Genomic DNA, 17,550 nt, shown 5'->3' with positions numbered 1-17,550 from the left:
CACTGCACGCTTATCTGCCCTCTACCTACAGCTCGGTAGCCATCTGTGTTCATCCTCAAACAATCCTGGTCCCCAATGAGCTCATGAAACAACGGCGAGCCGAGCCGAGGCGATCAGGGACAAAACTTAATTCCTCAGATCATTGCCTCTGTGGTGCAGGGCTGTCGCGGGAAATATTCGAGGGCTGAAACTGCAGAGCTCCAGCGTGATCGCATCACGCAACAATTACTATTTGTGGCACATGAGCGTCCCACCAGCTGTACGAACATTGGACAAATCAATGGGGCTACAAGAATCCTGCAAGTCGAGCCTTTTGCTCAAATGATCTCTTGTGGAGACATGGTGGGGGCCGAAGTTCGGTACTGTGTCCGAAAGTGATCAGTCACGCACCAATCCAAAGGCAGTAACGCCAACGACTGTGCTTCAAAGCCGAGCTCGTTCAAGTCCTCGTGCTCTCGGCTATTTCTCAATTCTGAGCATGGAGATTGTACTTCTCGACGACCGTCATTGAGGCTGCGGAGGAGGCTGCAAAAGCAACAGCCGTATATAGCAAGCTTCCATCTCCAGTCTCCAGTCTTCAGCGGTCTCTCGGCTCTCCTTGTTCTCTCCTCTGGCCATGAAAAGCAAAACTTACGAATTCATTCCCAATGGCAAACCCTGGCAACCTGGATGGGTTCGGAGAATACCATTTGGACTCTTATCTCTTTTCTTTGGCATCATCTCCATGGCTCTGAGTGCTGTGGTACTCCGGACTTCTGACGGAAAAGAAATCAACACTTGGCCATCATCGGCATTGCACCGCGTGCAGCCTTCAGTGTTCCTTTCAGTGTTGGCTGCTTGTGCAAACACCTTTTTGCGATTTTCTCTCTCAAAGGCAGTATCTGTCACATGGTGGGACCATGCATTGAAGGGGACAACTCTGGAAGACCTACACCATGCCTGGTCTTTCGGGTCCAGCTTGCAAGCCTCGGTATTTTCGGGACGCAATTTCAACCTCGTGGCGCTGGCGTCAATCATCTCCTCTATTATCATTATCGATGGTCCGCTTCTGCAGCAAGCGTCGACTGTCATCACCAAGTCTTACCAACAAACGACGTTGACGACAGCAGCATTGTCCGCCGACTTTCTTCCAAGCGGGTTTTCGACTTCGTGGGGCTATTCAGAGTACGATGAAGGAGGGCTCGGCTACCTCAACTTTACGGGTCTTTACCAAAGAAACTTCTCACAGGTCGTTCAGGGATATACCGCAAGAAGCGACATCAAGCTCAACCATACGGGATGCCGCGGAACTTGCAGCATGAATCTCGAAGCCGAGGGCTTTGATGTCAATTGCCAGCGAGGGAAAACGCCTTACAACCTGTCCATACCTGACGACGGGACGAAATGGTCCATCCCTTCCACCGTGCTTGGATACGTCAAAATTGCCATGCCAGTAGTTGTCGATGATGCGTTTCCGATTGCCATCTATGCGGCATACAAAGAAGACGAGTCTTCGCTCGGCAACCTCACTCAGATCAACTGCACAATGCGGCCAGCACGCGTGACGTACCCCGTTGTCCTTTCCAACGGAACCGTTACGCTGCAACCAGCAGGGGAAGACGACACAATAAAAATCAAAGAGGTTACGGACAAGAGAGAGATTGGCGGAATTTTCGACGCCCTCCGGCAACTCTTCAACAGCACCGTAACAATCCTCGGCAACAGCGACGCCGACCATTCAGAAATCGACCTGTGGTACATTTCCAACGATGGCACCTTTGGCAACACGTACCTCACATCGAATGACAACAACGGCCCGCAAACCACCTGGGCAGACCCCACGCCCGACATCATCAGCACCGCGCGCGAACTCATGTTCCGCACCGCCGTTGCCGCCAGCAACGCCAGCACTACGCAAACAGCCAACAGCACCGACACCTTCACGCGCGTCGTCTACCAATCCCACTACCAATACTTCGCCGCCGCCATGGCCGTCATCGTCGCCAACGCCGTCGTCGTCTGCCCCCTCTTCGTCGGCTTCCACCACATGGGCCGCAACGCCTCCATGAGCCCGCTCGAGTTGGCGCGCGCTTTCCAATCTCCCCTCACCGCAGCCGGCGGCAGCAACGACGAGGTGCCGCGCCTGCTCGGCGTCCTTGGGAAAAGGCGTGTCCGCTACGGCGAGGTTTGGCAACGCGAACTGGATCTTGTGCCTGTCGATGGCATGTTGGCGCCGCACGGGGCCAAGAGTGGCGATGAGGTCACGCTTGACAGTGGCATCGTGACGCCCAAGACTGCGGGTTTGATAATACGGGAGGATGAGAGCGGCGGCGTTGATGATTTGTTCAACTCGCGAACGGATCTTGTGCCGGAGGATGCGGAGGACGATGGGGCGAGGGCTGGTGTGGTGAGAAGGTTGGGCTTTGCGGATGCGGATGCTGTGGCGCCGCCGAAGAAGGGGGTCATTTATTTCTGAGGTGTGAGAGGTGTGGGAGTGGAAAAGTCCCGACGCATCAAGTCGAGTCGTTCCAAGTGCAAGAACTGTCCAATATGGTTGGCCATCACCATCTCACCGTCACGTTACTTGCTACATGGGCAAGCCTATTTCTATTTCCCTGGAACTCAATATGACGCTCGAGATAAAGGTACTCCGTTCATCTCCATCACCGAGACTCCCCATGAATGAAGACAGCAGTGACAATAGGAGTGCTGCTCGTCGGACCGACCCGAAACCGGGGCACTGTTTGGGTAGGCGTTTGCCTGCCTGTCTGTCTCAACTTGTGCTGTTGTTTTCAGGGCAAAGGACGACAGTGGAAGAAATACCACCGAGTACTATGTAGCAGGCTGTTGCGACTGGCGAGGGAATGCAAAGTCGCAGGCGCCGGCCAGCCATTTACCTATGAACAAATGCGGCGGCTAGCTGCTTGCAAACCTCACGGACGACCAGTGATGGCATTCAGAGCCAACATCACCCGCGCCAGGCTCCCGCAGTCTGTTTGCATGCAGAATCCTGGCCCTGCCAAGGGAATACCAGCCTCACTTTTCGCTTGCTGCTGGTAGTTACTCACAGCATGGGGTTTATTGCTTTCTACACACCATCTCTCTTTCTTCGATCTCATCAATGGACTCGAGAAGACGCCACATCAGGATGTGAAGGCAGATGGATTGCAGCTATTTTGCCATCAGATTTGATCTCAGCCTCCTCACTGGACTGAGCAGGCGTATGATTTCTTCGAGACTCCCATACTTGTGTTCCCGACTAACCTGCCGTGTATTTTGGCTTTTATTCGTCGGGACGTCAGCTGGAGGGAGAGGATGCGCGTGTCCGCAGCCGCAGCATGGATCAACTCGACGCAGATTTCGTTTTTCGGAGTCCGCCCCGCGTCAGCTTCCGAATTCAAGTCTATTGCATCGTTTTCATCGTTCATCTCTCTGTTGGACTGACAGCTTGGTCCTACTTTGCATCCGTCTTTCCTCTGTCGCTCTTTGCATGTTTATGCGACAATTCACTCTTTTAAGCGCGCTTTTCCTGGACTGACATCTCTTGTCCGCAGGAGATTTCATGTGAATTGGGGGGGCTTCAGCTCTTGAAAGACTCTGGAAGCTTTTATTCATCCAGAGGAATACAGGGCGTCAAAACAATCTCCTTTTGGTCGAAATCAAGCGCGCAAAGATGTAAAAAATCGTCCGAAACTTCCCAAATTGCCTTTCACGTTCGAAGCCGCAAGCTCAACTGGCAGGCAATCACAAATTGGTTGTGTTTCGCTCCTCGCGTTCCGGAAATGGACTGAGTGCCTCCAGGATTCCGCCTCGTAGACATCATAACGGAGAACCTGGTTCAGGCATCACCAGTGCCGTTCAGTTACGTCTGTCTAAGCTCTGTCTGGGGCCCTCAAAAGCAATCACATCTTGTTGCTACATCGAAGAATGTAGGGGAACTCGAAGAACCTGGAAGCCTTATTTGTAAAAGAGTGCCAGAAACTGTTCAAGATGCCATGGTTGCATGTCATCATCTTGGCCAAAGATACCTCTGGGTGGATAGACTGTATAATCTCCAAGATGATGACGGATCCCACGGACACAAGCAAGCTCAACTCAATATCATGGTAGAGATCTACAAACACGCCTCGGTCACTCTTGTAGCGGCAACAGGCACGGACGTGAATTTTGTTTTGAGTGGCATGTCGAAATCTCTGGGGAAGACGCCTAAAGCAATGCAGCTTGGGTTCCCAGTTTCCCTAAGATCAATTTGGGAAACGTGCGGTTGGACTCATCAAGAAGCTGTACTTTCTCGCCAATTGATTCTTTTCACTGAATACGACACTTTTGTTGAGGATGAAGAAGGTGAATTATACTAGCCTCGGATCGGAGCACAAAAGGATACTCCGAATACCACAGAAGACTAATCAGTTACGAAAAGGCGCCCAGAGACCGCGAAGAACTCGAAGACCGGGAAACATCAGCTCTCATCTATTGTGGACTCCCGGCCTGCATGGCTGGATTAACAATTGCGGCTCCAAATGGCGCCCGGAATGAAGCTTGGTTCGTTGAGGAAGATTATGAAGATTTCTGGGAAGTCTGTCGCGGAATTCATCACCCAGACTCCCAGGAAGAACCATCTCATTGTGGAGAATTTTCCGAAGAACAACGAAAGCTTGTTGCAGGGCCCGAAAGCGTCCTAGCACTGTCTCAGACTGTCATTCTAGATACCAGGTCAAGACCCACCCATGAGAATTTGTGGGTCGACTACATCGTACATCATGGGAGCTATCCTGTTGGACTCGGCTGGTTCGATGATCCGGAAGAGACGCAGGGTGTGCCGGACAAAGAAATCATATTTTTTGCTCTTCCGGTCGGTGGGTTCCGAACCCGATATGCACAGCGATATCTGGGCGTTGAATGTGCATGGATCTACGGAGGCATTTACGACCAAAATTTGCGCAGTCTGCAACTCGAGTTGAAGTACGACCGCACCTTGGAGAAAGAGAGCACCAGAAATTGTGACTCGCACATCACCCGGTCATTGCAACACCAACTTTGCGCTCCCGAACCTTCATAATGCAAACAACGGGAACCGCCTGAGCACGAGCAGGGAAACAACATGAAGATGCAACCATCATCACGCACGCCGACATGTACCAAAATCCTTAGACCTGCCGAAGCGAGCACACGAAGACGCAGCAATCATAGCCATCGTCAAGGCATTACCACAAAACACCACCAACCCCATCCAACCCTTTCCCCCCCCCCCCCCCCCCCCCCCCCCACCAAACACCCAACCAAACCTCGACGCATCATCAATGGCATGCATCATCCCCACCCGCTCCGCTCCCCACGGCACACCAAACCCAGCTCGACCAAACCGCCGGCATGGCCACCAGTACGGCGACCACCGAACGAGCCGCGCGGCGCCTTCTTGCCTTGCTTCGCTTCGCTTCGCTTCGTCTCGAGCCGAGTTGTACTGAGATGTTGTACGCGAATGCTGTTGCGGATTTGCTTACTTGCTGCATGACGAGTGACGGCACGCTGTTTGGCGGCGGCGGAGGAGGAGGAGGGACGGGCAAGCAGACAGGCAGATTCGGTCGCGTGGCGTTGCGTTGGTCGGCAAGACAGGAGGAAAGAGAGCGCGTCGACGCCGTGAGCGATTACACAACTCTCCCACACTCGCGAAGCGGCGAGGGAGACAAAAGAGCCACCTACCTACCCGTCGTCGCGAGAGGAGTTGAGTCATCGGCACGTGGACGTCTCGGCATCTCTCCCCACCTACCCACCCGTCCGTCGAGCGATTCGGCTTGACAGATCGATCGACATGTGATTGAGAAGGGCGAGAGATGGCCGCAGGGACGCTGGGCAATCATTTGTTGATCTACAGACACGAGCTCAGGCACATCATGAGCACGAGCACGAGCACAGCGGCGCAGCCGGGTTGATGAAAGATTGGAAGGGAAGGGAGGGAGGGAAAGAAGGGAAGGGAAAGAGGGGAAGCAGATCGCCATGAGATGAGATGGTGGAGTGGTGGGTGGGAATGGCAATGGGATGGGGGATTAGCGGGAGAAACACTATTGGAAAAGGTGGGGAGAGGGATTGGGAAATTAGGAGCTCGTGATTATCATTCAAGAAGAGTGGTGTGTTGAGGAAGAACAGATGGATATGGATAGGGAGGGAGAAATGCTAGCAAGAGAGAGGAAACAGCAATGTAGAACGAGACCCCTGCCAAGCGTCATCGCGGTGCTTGGCCGCCGCCGCATAGACCTCCATCTCCCTCTTCCTCTCCCATTCTCCGTGGGGCGAATGGGGCGATGAGGAGACGCACTGCACCTACCTACCGGCCGGTACGTATGAAGAGGACGAGACGCACTGGTAACTTGGGTGAGGGGAGAAGAAGAGGTGAGGCAGTAAAGCGCTCATCACAAACCTAAGTGCAACAACAACAACAACAACAACAACAACAACAATGGCGACATCCCCACCCGCACCAGTTCCTGTCTCTCTGTTTGCTTGTTGATCCTGCGCCACCACTAGTGGCTGGCTAGCTGTTGGTTAGCAGCCAGAAATAGCTCGCTGGCGCCACCGCCGCCGTCATGGCCAACAGACAGCCAGGAAGCGGGCAGTGTTTCTCTAAGCTCTTTACCAAAACAGCAAACAGACTGGTTAAAGAAAAAGGACGCAGAGCGGACTGAGACTGATGAGAAGCGCGCGGACAGATTGAGAGAGACACGACAGGGTGCTTTCTCCCTTCAGGGGCGCGTGCGTCGATGCATCACCATCTGGTACGCGTCCATCGCGACAGAGACAAGGCGACTCATTAGCGCGCACAGCCACCAGACAATAGCCAGCAACCTAGCGACCCAAAAAATCTCAACAAAAAGAGATGGAAGCAGTAGTAGCAGCAATAGTAACCAACGCTGCTGCACACTCGTCAGACACCAACGACTACCTACCGGCAGCTAGCTAGCTAGCTGCGCACAACGATGGACCCGTGCCATGTAGGGAGCTAAAGTAGACAGACAGGTCGGAGCGCTAGGCAGTTGTAGCGCGACATAGCGTACCTATGTTAAGGCACAGGCACGCTCTCTCAAACGGCGCGCATGATGCCAAGCGCGTCTGGACTGCTACGACGCGGAATAAACAACAAACAACAGGTAAACAACAGCAGGAAGAAGATGTGCGTACTTGCCCCGTCGAGGATAAGCTACGAGGTCTACGTGTAGCTAGTGGGAGAGAAAGGATCAGAGCTCGCCCGCCCGTTGGTTCGAGAAGCATTCAGGGGCCAGCGCCGAGAAACGTTGGCACCTTGGCAATAGCGGGATCCGACGTACCGCATCGAATCATCGCAGAAGATGGACGTTGATACATGTAGGGGAAGAAGAGGAAAAGGATGAGCCAATGCGATAACGAGCGCAAAGAGAAACACAATTGGAGAGTGGTGACTGGTGTGGATGATGCGATCGACGGCGGCCAAGCCCCAATTAAGGCCGATCAGAATACGGAGTGCGGCGGCGGAGATTGGCGAAGGTGGTCCTAGTGGTGGGCGTGGTGGATGGTGGTGAGTTGGTGGGGGGAGAGCGATCGGTCGACCGGAGGGAGACAGGCACCCAGCCAGCGAGCGAGCGAGCGAGCGGCTTGCTGTGTTGCGCAGGCATCGTCGGGTCAGTTGCGAGCAGCGCTGCACTCGGGATCGCATGAGAACGAAAAAGGGTGAGAACAGGCACAGTTCGACCGTCGCAGTCGTGGGTAATTTTGGCGGCAGCAGCTGTCAGGACCGACGAAATAAGGTTGACAAGGTGCATAGCGCAGCCACCGCGGCGGGTTTCCGCCCTGCCATATGGCAAACCCAACCCAAGACCCCAGGGCGGGCGGGTAAAAACGAACGTCGACATCGTTTTTTCCTGTCTGTTGGTTGGGGACTCAATCAGCCTCGGCCCGTCCGTCGCCCTGCTGGCTGGCTGGCTGGCTGGCTGGGTGTGTCCGCCTCCCAGGTCCTTGTTTGTCCTCAGGCACACCACATACCACACACCAAACGTCAACCGTTGTCGTCATCCCACAAACAACAAGTGCCGTCCGTCCATGATCCATGAGCCACATTCGTCGTGCGTGGGCCGCCACCTGAGCACCACCCGCGCCGCCGCCCTGGCCCGACCGAAGCAAGGGCGAACAGCAGGGAACGGGGAAGAAAAATACTGACTGCCTTCTCCGCTTTTTGTCACGAGCGCACGTACTGCGTCAACATCACTGCTGCACACATTGTGGACAAGGCGACGTGGGCGATCAGCGAAGTTTTATTTACCAAAGACTGGCCTGCGCAAACACGACCAACGACGAGAACGAATGGACGACGTCCCTGTGCACCAGCAGCAGGCCATTATACGTCGTTGTCCGACGATGAAAAGACACTAGGTTGTTGCGACGTTCCACCAAGCCTGGTAGTAATAAACGACCCCCGGAATCAAGTGCGCTGTGTAGGTATATGGCAAAGCAAAACGTCAATGGACAGACAGACAGGCCAAACAAGAACTCTCGTGTCATCGTGAAAAGAAGAACAGACTGAACAAAAAACCAAGGGCAGTTGAAATGGGATCCTTATTTTTTTTCCTCGAGCAGCAAAACAAAGACAACGCGCTCTCTTCTCTCTCCGCACAAAAAGGATAATAAAGAAAAAAGGTGTAGTCCTTCTATCCACACGTGAAGATGTAAATCCCGGACCCGACGCGACGACGGCCTTTTCAACAACAAAAAGGAAGCCCGACGCCAGGCGATGGCGGTCCGAGGACGATAACAGCGAAGAACAACAAATCCAACTCCACCCCATCGCCCTATCTGCTGATATGTAACATGCTCGTGGTATCTTGCCGCGCCCTGCACCGGGGGAGTATGCCAATATGTAACCCTCGAAAAATGACTGACTGTACTTTGGAAAAAGGTGGGGGGGGGGGGGGGGGGGGGGGGGGAGAATCCTCGCTCAACGACCTTTAAATGCAACTACTACGACACTGCTCCGTCTCCTCGTTCCTCTACTTGCGCCAGTGGGGGTGGCCGTGGTGGTGCTCACCACGCTTGTGGTGCATGTGAGGCTCGGGCACCGGCGAGCGCTTGGCCCACACCGTGGCGTAGGCCGTCGCGTACTCGGTCTGAACCTCCGTGACGACGTTGACGACAGAGCTGGGCGCCACGCTGGGCTGGACGTTGGCGACCTCGATGTTGGCAGAAATATCGACGGCCGGCGTAGGCGTGGGCGTGGCGCGCAACGTCGAGACGACAAAGGAAGAGACGGGCGGGGCGATGAAGGGTGTCGAAGACGGGGCCGCCGAAGAGGTGGTGTCGTAGTTGGTCGAGTTGGATGTCTTTCCATCCTCACCGCAGAGGTACAGGGTCAGGTCCTTGTTCGAGCTGGTCCCGTGCGTGGCAGTGTCGTCGTTCCACACATTGTAGACGGCGTCACAGACGGCAGTTGCGGGACCACAGCTGACCTTGGTGGGGCCGTCGAGGTAGAATCCGTCCCCGAAAAAGGGGCACGCAGTGCCCTTACAGTTGACGTTGGAAATGTCGTACCACAGGTCGGGGCTTCCGTCGGAGCTGTAGGTGTACTCGAATTGCGTAATAGCACCTTCGCAGTCGTCCGAGGTGGAGAGCTTGATGGAGACACCGCCGTTGAGCGAAGCGCCGGTGCCGACCATGTAGTACTCCTCGGACCAGGTTTCACCGGCAGGCAGGGAGAAGGGACCCTTTTGGCCGCGCTCCGTGTCGGCGGTCCAGAGGTTGACATCGTAGTTGCAGTTGTTAATGACGCCGGCAGAGCCAGCGCTGGCAATGGGTGCGACGGCGAGCAGCGCCGCGGCGACGGTGGACGTCTTGAGCATGTTGATAGAGAGTGGAAGTGGTGGGAGTGTAAGGAAGGCTAGTCAGGGCAGCTGTATAAAGCTTGCAAAGGAGCGTGTAGGCTGGGGGGCCTGAGGAATGAGCTAGACAGCCAAAGGAGTGTGGACAAGGCCCAGCTTGAATTGCGAGTAGACAACGACGCGGAGACGACAAGGAGAGAGAGATGAAGGAGCGGGCGGGGAGAGGTTTATGAAATAACAAGGAAGCGCATGGTCAGAGGCGGCGAGGCCGGCTGGGCTAGGGGGGGGGAGGGGGGTAGCGGACAGACTCGAAAAGTGAACATGGCCGGGCGACATGGGTGGAGCAGTGGTGGCTTGGATGGCCAATGGGGAGCACGGCGTACCTGGACCGCCGCTTGGTCTTCCTGACCCAGGATGCATGTCGACCGGGGCCCCTGACCAGCGCCCGCGCGGTAATGACGGCTCATTTCACCAGTCGACGAAGGGAGTCTGTCTGCGTGGCCGTTTGTTTTTTTTTTTTTCACAATGTGCCCATCGCCGACGCGTCCAGTATAGCGTCGTCGCTTCAACCACCGTCGAGGCCCCGGTTGGTCGCCGGTCCCATCTCATGCCCTCGTCTACGCACCCGACTGCTCGTCAGCCGTGGCGCCGCGACAAAACGACACAACGGCGCGCTGAAACAACGTGTCGACGACGTCGACGGGAGACACAGCGCGTGCGCCGCGACACCGCGCCTGTTGTCAGACGATCCATGACAGCGCCGCCTGCATGAGCAGTCGTGTCGCGCTCGAGGAGACTGCCGAGCGAAAAAGTCTGGTACGGCTGCTGCTGATGCCATCGTAGTCGACCAACCGTTGGCCGTACCTATAACCGGGACGTCGTCATCCTCCACTGCATCCGTTGTACCTTTGCCACAACGTCCAGCATGGCCGAAGAAGCCGCGCAAGAGCCTGCGCGCGGTGGGGCTGCCGTCGACCTTCACGAAGGATCCCCAGCCCTGAAACCAGCCCCAGTCGCTATGGAGGGAAAAGGCCCCTCTCCAATCGCGAACGAAGCCGCAAGATTTTCCGCCGCTTTGCCTCCACCAGTGTTCAAAATTTTTTCTGAATTTTTTTTTTTTTCCCCCTTGCCGCTGCGGCTTCCTGGGAACGCCGTCATTGCCACGGTCAAGATGTGGTTGGTTCCGATGCTGTCTCGGTGCTGTTGACTGGCCAAGGTCCTCAAGGTCGCCAATGGCGCGCCAGGAACGCCAGAAGCAAGCATGCGGTGCAGAGTAGAGGGCCAGACTTGTCGCTTAATGCGTGGCAGATGCGGGTTGGCGAAGACGCTGCCAATCAGCGGGGGCGTTGCAAAGGTGGGAGGTGGTGATGCTGGCAAGACGGCGTGCCTGAGTGAGGTGTTGAGGTAGGTCAGTCAGACCAATCACCTCAACCACAACTTTTGCCAACACCAATCACGACAACACCACAATGCTTTTTCTGCAACGTTTTCCGCGCCTTCGGACCTGCATGCACAAGTCCGACGATGGAAATCTCATCTGTTCGGCCGTCGCTCGGGTTCGAAATATCAGCAACTTCCTTGGTCAGACACGCGCATGACCTCACAGCCGGCTAGGTATCGATAGATGGTGATACAAGTCATGACGATGTTTGTCTCCAGAGACAAGGTTTAACTTTGCGCGCCAATCATCACGTCTGCTTCTTCCGGAACACACGGGACAGCTGCAACCTCTTGGCCTTTCTCCTTCTACACCACCCAAATGCTACCTGACCGTGCAAAAAGTTTCTCCACTCTAATCGCCTAGATCTCGTTGGACCCAGGGCAAATCTTCCAGCCTTGCGCTGTCGTTGCAAAACTCTGCGGAGATGGCGCCTTTCTTGAAACAAATACCCACTCGTCAGCATACTTTGCCCGAGAACAGGTTACCCCTCTGTCACGGCGCATTGGAGACGTCGATATGCGCCTCCGGCCGTCTCGACGATTAGGCCTTCAACCCGATGAGGAAGCGCGCATAGTCAGGAAACACCACCGCTGCTTGCTCTGCCAACCGGCGCAGGACGAGGAACGACATCATCACACATGATTGGACAACCTTTCCATCATTCCGCCTCGTCTCACCATTGCTTTTCTCTCACCAATCCGCTTGTAAAATGGACATGTCATCTCCCCACCCATCTCCAGGCACCACTTACGATCGGCACCTCACATCTTTACAGGCGCCTCTGCAGTTTCGCGTCCATCTACATGCCGTCAGATTTGGTATGCCACACCAGGCGCGCTTACGGATGCCGGCGACCACGCGCCATGTCATTCAACGTCGTCTACCATGATCCACTCGGCGCGGCACCATCGTTGCACAGCCCTATCAAAATCTGCTCGCTAGGCATGTGACGGATGTCGAAGACTCGTCCAACCTGTAAGACACTGACTCTTCCGAATGCATGGCCAGCTGCCGCGTTCCACGCGCCGCCAACTACATGTACAACCCACAGCCTGACTGTTGGACAGTGCCTGCAGGTGCATCTACGTACATATATGCGTCCGGGGAGGCGGAACCCAACCTCGCTCCAGTCGCAACATCTGACAAGCTGCAGCGAGAACAACGACGATAAGCCCTGCTGCAGGGCCAGAGCTGATCGCCATTCGCAGCGGCCGGCTCGCTGGCGGGCGGCCTCTGTGCGACCACCCACCAACAGACAGACCGACTCATGTGTTTGGTGCCTTTTGTACCACCAGCCCGCATGGACGCCTTATCGATGGCGCGGAGGAGCGTCAGCGACGTGCCAGACGGGGGCTGTTTCTTCTAACTGCCTTGCTTGGCCAAGCACTTCATAGGTTTGTTCGCGCCACGCCAGAAAAGTGGTGATCACCCCCTGAATTTCAGGAGTTGCGAACGCAGGATCGCCAGCCAGCAGTCAGACGGACTGACTGCAGAAGCTCTAGATCGTCTTCTGGTCAGGAGGAAAATGAGGAGGGCTGCGGCATGAGCAAGATGGCAAGAGGCAGCATGTTGTTCAACAACACGGCCTGTCAGTCGCTAACCTACATACTCCTAGGTATCTACAACTCCATGTATCACTGAAACAATCCAACACTAGCACCAGCACCTTCATACATACATACATACTCACCCATAATTCCCGCTGGCTGGTTACGTAGTCACCGGCAGGCCGGTACAACGTCGAATCCTGCAGCCCGGCCCCGTCCCTTCGTACCGTACCCCTGGCGCTGGCGCTGGCCTTCCGTTCCGACCCCCAGATTTTCCTTTCCCCACCGCCAGCACGACGGTGTCTGCCCACGTAAGACGGACGCTACACGGTTGACTCAACCTGTTTCCCTTTTCTCGCAGTGCGAGTTAGCCACTCAGTGGGCGCCATGGCCCCTGACTGACAGACTACCTCTCACCACGACTCCTCCCGCCGTCGTTAAGAACGAAAACAAGGGAAACGTTGAACGAGCGGAAATATATCATGGACAAAAACGGCCAGCTGCACAGTCTGTTTATCCACCTGTCAGCCGTCCTCCCTATCTCCTTATCCGCCTGCCTGCGCAGTGTCCTACACACCGACGACTGCAGCAGCGTACATGCTTTCATCGTGTCACACACCCCCAGACATCTCCGCTTACCAACCAACCACTCATCCTCACTGACAAACAACACTCAACCCTCCATCCGTCGCGCCTAACTAGGAACCTCCACGCTACACAGCCTTACCCGCACCACCACCCCAGCGGTCCCGCTGTCCCGCACTCCCTTCCGCCCGTCCGCGCCCGCAACCAAGTGTGAAACACAGCCAGTAGTCCGACCGACTATCAGATCATCTGACAACGGCTTCGCTGCGTGCCCCGCAGCGCACACACACAACCAAATAGATGCAGACCCACGTATGTATCTGCCTTGGTGCGCTTGTTTGAGACTCTCGTCTTGCATCTTGTCTCGCTTGCTGTCTGTCGTTCTGTCCGTCTTAGTTCAGGACCCCGCATTGCTCGCTGTTGGGGGCGGGTGGGTTGGTTTTGTTGATTGGTTGACTGACTGAATGCATTGCCAGCGACTTGAGGTGCGCTGGGATGGCTGGAGTGGCTGGCGGTTGTGATACAGGGCGGAGCGGACAGCCAGGCGCTGGGGCGCTTCGCTGGTGTCGGCAGCGGCGGCGGCGGATTGGATGGATGGGATGGGATGGCGGTCAGGCCGGGTTGGTGACGAATAGTTGAGTTAGTCGTGGTAGGAGATATTCAAATAAATGGACAAGCAGTCAACCTGCTTGGACGGAGAACAAATTGTGGTTTATCAGACAAGTCGTCTGATGTTGCATTAGTCTGAATTGGAAATGCCGCTGCGTATATGCACCTTTGAACATGTCAGGCAAATGAGCTAGCTGGACGAGAGAAAAGCAAACATCTCTTGACCTCTCAAACCAAACTCCACCACCAATGAGCCGCTCAGCTAACCCCTAAACCCCGAATTGTCTCTTTCTGACCGACTCATTAACCGTCCATACATGTATACGCACATGAATCTCAGCCTCAACTCACCTCACCTCACCTCCCCTCATCCCTTATTCCCGCGCACACACATGCAACCCGCACGACAGCTAAACCCTGCAACCCAACCCTAGATGGCTGCTCAAAAGATCCCCGCATCCGTCCGTTTCCGCCCGCCCGTCCGCCCGTCCGGGCGCGTCTGGACGCGGGGACGGAGACGGAGACGGAGACGGAGATGGGGTAATGGAAGATTGATAGATAGGAAGGAAGAGGAGGTATATCTGGGAGAGGGTGTAAGCGGGGAGGACGTGAGGAAACGGGGGCGAGGACCCGGGTGGGTGTGATGTTTGATGCTCGCGATGGCACACTGAGTGGGTTGGTTGGTTGGTTGGTTGGTTGGTTTTTGGCATGTACAGTACAGGAAGGATTAGGTCGAAATGGAAGAGCAGTGTTCCTGTTGCCCTTTGAGGAGTGCTACGCTGCGGATGCGTGCCCGCGTTCATAAGCCAATGGGAGATGTTGTTGAGGGCAAGTTGGGTTGGGATTCAGCGGTCGCGTGATCGATTGGTAGATAGGTAGCCCAGATGGGACGGAGACGGGGAAGCTCAGGGCGTGCGGCATGCTAGAGGGTGAGAAGTTCGGCTTACGTAGCAAACAGAGCATGAGAAGGTGGGAAGTAGAGCATCAATGCTGTGGTACGAGGAGGCACCGTCTGTGCATGCATGTATTTGTTCTTGATTGATTCAGGGGCGGAACCCATTAGGCAACGAGTCCTCGTTGACCTGCATATCAAAGAAAATCTCTCAAATGATTTTTCTCTCTTTCTTCCACAATCGACTATTAAAAACAGGAGAGTAGGGACGAAGAGGACGGCCAGATTCTAGAGCGGTGATGGATGCTCGTACTGGCAACAATCCATCAGAGGATTCCTGCGCTTGTGTCAGTCAACGGTTGTGGACGTGGGGTTGTTTGTCGGCGCCTTAGGGCTGTGCGCGTACCTCACTCGCCGTCTAAGCCCGCTGGTTGTTGATGCCCTTGAGCTCGACGTCGAAGATCAGGGTTGCGTTGGGGGGGATGACGCCGGGGAAGCCACTGTGGGAGCACGCAAGCATGTCAGTATTCGTCGAATCGTCGCAAGCCGCCATTCATTGGTCAAGACGGGAGGACTGGGGGGGGAGTCTTACGAAGCGCCGTATCCGTAGTCACTGTATTCAGCAGCAATGTCAGCAAAGAGTCCGATGATGGGGAGGGAGTGTTGGGGAAACGTACGCGGTAATGGTTAGCGTCGCCTTCTCGCCGAGCGTCATGCCGGGCTGTGAAGCCGTGCCGACGATGCCCTCGTCCCAGCCTGTTGTTTGTGTGGGGTGTCAGCGCTCGCCCTCGTGTTCCGCTGCTGTCGACTTGTGCTCGTCGTGGGTTAGGTGTACCTTTGATGACGCGACCAACGCCAATGGCGGTCTGGAAGTCGCCGCGGCCGACGGATGAGTCGAACCTGTGAGGCATTGGGTCAGCGAGGTCAGCGTGTATAGGTTGGAACCGACTCACTGCTTGCCCTTGGCGCCCGAAGCGTCCTGGAGATAGCCGGTGTATTCCATGGTGACCGTGTCGCCATTCTGGGGCTTGGTGACACCGTCGCCGGGCTTGATGGTTTGCTTCTCGACACCCATGATGGATTGCTAAACGAAGGTGATGCTTGTTGGTGAGGTGGGGAGTTGGAGTTGTGGAAGTCCCTGGAAACGGAGGGGAAGGCAAAGAAAAGGTGGCGCGGGGTTGGTGTAAGCACAGACTCAGGGCCGAGCGGAACGGGGGACTGATATATGTACTTCTGTATAGGGACACGGTGGTTACAGAGTCTTGTGCCTTGCGGCGTCTCTCCTGGTTCATGATTACTACCCCGCCGGCGCCGCTTCCGCACGTGGCGGGGTCTCGAAAGTCTATGTGCGCCCCAGGCACCGCTTCCGACCGAGATCATCCATCCGCATAGAATCCCATGGCTCTCTGCTTTCGCAATTGGACCTGCGCCCGCTGCCTTCATGCACGCTGCGCCCCTTTCGATTTCCAGGCCATCCCAGCAATCCTCTTCCGCCCTCTGCCCGACCTGCTCAACCTCCGGGCCTCGCGCCATCTCACGTGTGTTCTCCGTGTCGTCATTGGTTGCTTCATCCCCTTGCTACTTGCCTTCGCGCCCGTCATGTTTGTTGGGAGTCAATCTTGTCTGCACAACCCGACACTGACGCGTGTTTAGCAACAATGTCCCTGACACTGACGGCTTCGACATTGATGCCCGGGAACCGCTCGTCCCGAGTCTCGGCAGCTTTCACAAACCGGTAGACCTCTTGAATGCCCGCGCTCTCCAGAAAACCGGGCAGCTTATGGTAGTTTGTGCCGACGTGGCCGACCTGGTGGCTGTCATCCGACAAGGTAAAGCGTCCGCCGCGTTGAAGGAATATCTGCCACGCCCATCAGCAGCCATTACCGTGCCGCAAGCGCGCGCCTAGATTTACTCACTCGACAGAGTGATGCCGAAGGATATGGCTCGGCCAAGCCTTTGCGCAGCCCGGCAGTGTTGATTTCCAACAGCCCGCCATAATCAGCAATGTACTCCAAGTTCCGCAACATCTTTGCCCAAATCGTGTCCCACGTCCGCGGGTCGCGGTTCGGCTCGTCGCTCAGCAGCCGGATGAGATCGAAATGCCCGACCATTGGCGGTCGCAGCGCCTGGAGCATGTTGTATTGCGCGTCGTAGTAGAACTCAAACAGGCCCTCGTCCGTGCCGCTCGACCTCGCCCGCGCCTCGACGTACATGGGCTGGTCAAAATCGATCGGCACCGTGTGCGTGTGGTGTACAGAGCCAATGAAGAGATCGAACCGGTATTGCTCGAGCAAGGCCTTTGTTCGCGCCAGCGAAGACGGTCGTATCCATTCCGCCTCGAAGCCGATCAGGATGTGGATTTGCGACTGGTACTTTTCGCGCAGGCGCTGCGCTTCACGGTAGTAGTCGTCGAAGAGCTGCGTTAGGCCTTGCGCCGATGTCTGGCCTTGCTGGGCAGAGTCAATAAATAGTCTGACTGTCGCGGTTGTGGGCAGACTCACGCACTTCTTCTGGGTACAAGTCTTCGTCGTCTCGCGGCATGTGCTCTGTCAAAGCGAAGGTGTCGAAGCCTTTGGCAACGGCTGCCTGGATCATTTCTTCCAGCGTTCCTTTGGCATGGGCGCAGAACTGGCCGGAGTGGCTGTGGTGAGAAAACGGCAT

General features: G+C 55.7%; 6 protein-coding genes across 6 annotated transcripts; 3 read left to right on the top strand and 3 right to left on the bottom strand.

The window, feature by feature from the left end:
* Window positions 1–724: 724 nt before the first annotated feature.
* Window positions 725–2,455, top strand: IWZ02DRAFT_495117 (uncharacterized protein; the record flags this gene model as incomplete). The annotated part of the gene is made up of 1 exon (XM_066770106.1): window positions 725–2,455. One exon carries the CDS (start codon window positions 725–727, stop codon window positions 2,453–2,455), a length of 1,731 nt encoding a protein of 576 aa, XP_066617869.1.
* Window positions 2,456–3,770: 1,315 nt separating this feature from the next.
* IWZ02DRAFT_386811 (uncharacterized protein) lies at window positions 3,771–4,337 on the top strand (the record flags this gene model as incomplete). Its single annotated transcript, XM_066765494.1, has 1 exon — window positions 3,771–4,337. A coding segment is annotated over one exon (567 nt), but the record flags the coding sequence as incomplete, so codon positions are not given.
* Window positions 4,338–5,253: 916 nt separating this feature from the next.
* IWZ02DRAFT_465605 (uncharacterized protein) lies at window positions 5,254–5,923 on the top strand. The gene has a single exon (XM_066768469.1). The coding sequence runs from the start codon at window positions 5,350–5,352 to the stop codon at window positions 5,773–5,775; it is 426 nt and encodes a 141-aa protein (XP_066617867.1). The 5' UTR covers window positions 5,254–5,349; the 3' UTR covers window positions 5,776–5,923.
* A 3,002-nt stretch (window positions 5,924–8,925) lies between these two features.
* On the bottom strand, window positions 8,926–10,112 carry IWZ02DRAFT_465603 (uncharacterized protein). The gene has a single exon (XM_066768468.1). It carries the CDS (start codon window positions 9,834–9,836, stop codon window positions 8,991–8,993), a length of 846 nt encoding a protein of 281 aa, XP_066617866.1. The 5' UTR covers window positions 9,837–10,112; the 3' UTR covers window positions 8,926–8,990.
* Window positions 10,113–14,965: 4,853 nt separating this feature from the next.
* On the bottom strand, window positions 14,966–16,147 carry IWZ02DRAFT_465593 (FKBP-type peptidyl-prolyl isomerase-like protein). The gene is made up of 6 exons (XM_066768467.1): window positions 15,843–16,147; window positions 15,725–15,789; window positions 15,567–15,645; window positions 15,482–15,502; window positions 15,296–15,389; window positions 14,966–15,226 (listed from the first exon to the last, which is right to left on the bottom strand). The coding sequence occupies exons 1-5, from the start codon at window positions 15,962–15,964 to the stop codon at window positions 15,308–15,310; spliced, it is 369 nt and encodes a 122-aa protein (XP_066617865.1). The 5' UTR covers window positions 15,965–16,147; the 3' UTR covers window positions 14,966–15,226; window positions 15,296–15,307.
* IWZ02DRAFT_428288 (polymerase/histidinol phosphatase-like protein) lies at window positions 16,148–17,550 on the bottom strand (the record flags this gene model as incomplete). Its single annotated transcript, XM_066765935.1, has 3 exons — window positions 16,148–16,747; window positions 16,806–17,339; window positions 17,395–17,550. The coding sequence occupies 3 exons, from the start codon at window positions 17,548–17,550 to the stop codon at window positions 16,487–16,489; spliced, it is 951 nt and encodes a 316-aa protein (XP_066617864.1). The 3' UTR covers window positions 16,148–16,486.

This window comes from Phyllosticta citriasiana (genome assembly GCF_038021145.1).
Source record: "Phyllosticta citriasiana strain CBS 120426 chromosome Unknown IWZ02scaffold_21, whole genome shotgun sequence".
In the NCBI taxonomy this organism is placed as follows: domain Eukaryota; kingdom Fungi; phylum Ascomycota; class Dothideomycetes; order Botryosphaeriales; family Phyllostictaceae; genus Phyllosticta; species Phyllosticta citriasiana.
The sequence above is the reverse complement of the archived record's forward strand: the minus strand, read 5'-3'. Positions and strand labels throughout refer to the sequence as shown.

What these genes read in the sequence shown, in the direction of transcription:
- IWZ02DRAFT_465593 (XM_066768467.1), bottom strand. Translation starts at nt 15,964, where the DNA reads ATGGGTGTCGAGAAGCAAACCATCAAGCCCGGCGACGGTGTCACCAAG. An exon ending in GCGACGCTAACCATTACCGC is followed by an intron (nt 15,503 to 15,566) that starts GTACGTTTCCCC and finishes TGCTGAATACAG; the next exon opens with TGACTACGGATACGGCGCTT. An exon ending in GACTACGGATACGGCGCTTC is followed by an intron (nt 15,390 to 15,481) that starts GTAAGACTCCCC and finishes GTGCTCCCACAG; the next exon opens with TGGCTTCCCCGGCGTCATCC.
- IWZ02DRAFT_465605 (XM_066768469.1), top strand. Translation starts at nt 5,350, where the DNA reads ATGGCCACCAGTACGGCGACCACCGAACGAGCCGCGCGGCGCCTTCTT.
- IWZ02DRAFT_465603 (XM_066768468.1), bottom strand. Translation starts at nt 9,836, where the DNA reads ATGCTCAAGACGTCCACCGTCGCCGCGGCGCTGCTCGCCGTCGCACCC.